Genomic DNA, 3,072 nt, shown 5'->3' with positions numbered 1-3,072 from the left:
GTAGAAGAAGAAGACACGTGGGAAATTGTCAGTTCGCCCTCTTCCCTGGATCCTAAAGATACTAAGTCTGAAAGAGGGAATCTGCAAGCAAACGACGACGGCACACAACGCCCGCTGGTTTGCCCTTCACGCAAACGTTTCGTCGAGCGAAAAAGCTTTTGTCCACACCGACATGATGTCCCAGCGCAGCGCCTTGACCAGCCTGTTTGCCGACGACCCGTTCTTCAGCCAGGAGCGGCTGCTGTGGCCGCTGCATCTCGGGGCCCTGTCCTCGCTGCAGCGGGACTTCTTCGACCGCAGAGGCAAACTGGCCGACAGCCTCCTGAGGGAGCTCCACGATGGGCCCCCCTCGCGCAGACTCGGCCAGCTGCCGCTCCTTTCCCCCGCGGGGTCAGGGTATGTACAGAAACTTACTATTACGCGTTATTCTTTGATTGATTTCAAGCCCATGGCTGACGAGGTCTCTGGTGAAAACATGCGCCACTATTTGCCATGATACTTTTCTAGCTCCTGATCTCTGTATGTTTTGTGTGTGTGAGATTTTTTGCGGGGGTGTATTGTTATACAAGGAATATTCATATAGGGATTTACTACTACAACCAAGTCCAGGTACTCCTGTTTCAACACCCTCGTGGGTAGGGATTAAGTGTGACTAAATGGGACCAGCCTTGCAAAAAAAACAAACTTGACAAAGCTGATTTTGATCCAGATTCTGTTTGTATTTCAGGCCCAGTGATGAGAAAGAGAAGAAGCAGCGGGAGACTCCCAGCACGGAGCTGCTGCAAGCCCAGCAGGCCCCAGGAAATAACAGCGACCTCCTGGTGACCCTGGATGCTCGTGGTTACGCCCCCGGTGACATCACTGTGAAGCTGGAGGGCCGGCGGCTGGCGGTGGTGGCCATGAAGCAGGCCGGGGCGGAGGAGAGCCAAACCAGCTCCTCCTCCTCGTCCCGCGCCGCCTTCTGCGCCTCCGCCTCGTCTCAGGTGGGATTCGTGCAGAAGATCGACCTGCCCACTCACCTGGACCTGTCCGGCCTATCCTGTTCCCTGATGGACGACGGACAGCTGCGGATCCACGCCCCCGTGGCCAAGCAGGCAATCGGCGAGGAGCAGCAGGTGCCCGTCCGGTTCAGGACGTCGCTGGAGTTTCCCATTACGAAGGACAAGACAGAGGAGGAGCACACAGACTAATGCACACACCACAACACACACACACACACACACACACACACACACACACACACATACAACACACACACACACACACTGTCTGAGTGAAAATACTTTTCCAAATCTACAAATGTGTACATGCTTTTGTGCCCACACAGAAACACACACACACACACACACACGCACACTTCCACTTAAAGACTGTCTATGAGTAAAGTTTACACTCGCTAAATGAAGAGAATATTTATTTTGTAACTATCTGCAATTTTTAGGAATCGGTGAAATAAAGTTTTTGATTTTCAGAAAATGATGTCGCATAGTGCAAATAGTGTCTCCTTGGTGCGGGGCTTTATCAAATAAACAGATGGGAGCTTTTGTGACCACAAGAGGGAGCCAGCAGCCAGTTTACACAGACGATGGAGCGAGGGAGGAGGGAGACAGCCAGGGGGAAGAGCCTTAAATGCCGTCGCACTATACTTAAATTGCCCCCAGGTGACCGAATAAGTAACTTCAGAAGGTTCCAGTGACGTTTCGTTTCCTGGGGAGAAGTTATTTTGTTGGAGCGTCGGGCGCAGGTGACAAACAAAAGCAGCAGTTTACTGTTTCATTAGCCCGGCCCTGAGGGTGTCACAACAGAGGAGGGAAGAAATAAAGGCATGAGGAGGAAACAAAGGGGGGAGAAGACAAGGCAGCATATAGCCAGATTGTAAAGGTTTCGTTCACTGAAAATAACTAAAGCAACCACAGAACTGCGTGTGCTGTTTTTTTTAGATACCTGCAGTGGAGGTGGATGGGATTTAGTTTGCGATGCTCGACACGGAGAACTTTTTTTACATTCTGCATCTTTTTCAAGAAGAGTGCAGTGTCCCTGCTCCTCCAAGCAAGTCGCGGTCAACGTGCCCGCTCCTGTGGCTCGGAGCGGCCGCAGCATGGGCAGGTGAAACGAAAAAACTTATAGCTGGAATGTAAAAACAAAAAGGGGTTTTTGTGACATATTGCAGTCACGTCATGCCTGATGATGAACGCCTTTTATGTTCACTACATTAGGTTCTGCAGGAAGGTAGATGGTAATGTAGTTATATTAATCTCATTAAGGTAGTTCATGTTGTCTTGTCTGTTTGCGGCTGTAGGTTGAGAGTAATAAGCACATACTCGAATGTCGTGATGTGTCACTGAAGGTTGCACGTCTCTATTATTGCAGCCAATGTTGCAGAGGCCAGTGGAGCTGGGATAGTGTGACAGGTTGGGTGTGTAGTCGTGATTGCACTATGAACGATGCTAGAGCAACGGGGATTGCTGTTGCTGCGATTATGGCAGCGATAGTAGCCACGTATTATACCGTATACTGTGACAGATTGGATTGGCGATGCTGTGACACAGACTTTGGATGGGGGAACACCAGCTAACCTACGCGCCACTGTGAACCGCTGTGGTTGACTTTGTGTTCTGGTGAAGCTGCTCATTAAAGATGACATATTATGCAAAAATATTTTTTTCAGTGTTTGTGCACACTAATGTCTGAATCTGACTGGGGTTTATCGGGAGGAGGGGCTAAAATAAATCCAGGCATTTTAGACAGAGGGTGAAAAGAGGAGCTGCAGGAATGGGCAGTATGAGAACACTGATGCCTTTTCTGAACATTAGAGCATGTAAACCTTTTCAAGTGGACACCCAAATTAAAAGGATGAACCTGAATATGAGCATAATATGTCACCTTTAACACATCCGTCATATCTGATGAAAAAAAACAGGTTCAAAGCGTCTCCTTTAACAACTCTGTCTTGGCCAATGTCACTGTGTCATTTGCAGCAAGAGTATCCAGGAAGATTCCCAGCCACAGTTAATGTTATAGCATAGCAAAATCCATATAGCAATATCCATTAGCCGCAAAAGTAACTGCAGC

The 3,072-nt window shown here is 48.9% G+C and overlaps 1 protein-coding gene across 1 annotated transcript; it reads left to right on the top strand.

Annotated features, from left to right (window-relative positions):
• hspb9 (heat shock protein, alpha-crystallin-related, 9) lies at positions 1-1,479 on the top strand. Its single transcript, XM_035616530.2, has 3 exons — positions 1-83; positions 114-396; positions 728-1,479. Exons 2-3 carry the CDS (start codon positions 173-175, stop codon positions 1,188-1,190), a joined length of 687 nt encoding a protein of 228 aa, XP_035472423.2. The 5' UTR covers positions 1-83; positions 114-172; the 3' UTR covers positions 1,191-1,479.
• Positions 1,480-3,072: the final 1,593 nt, after the last annotated feature.

This window comes from Scophthalmus maximus, chromosome 17 (genome assembly GCF_022379125.1).
Source record: "Scophthalmus maximus strain ysfricsl-2021 chromosome 17, ASM2237912v1, whole genome shotgun sequence".
Lineage (NCBI taxonomy): Eukaryota > Metazoa > Chordata > Actinopteri > Pleuronectiformes > Scophthalmidae > Scophthalmus > Scophthalmus maximus.
This window is presented reverse-complemented; position numbering and strand designations above follow the sequence as displayed.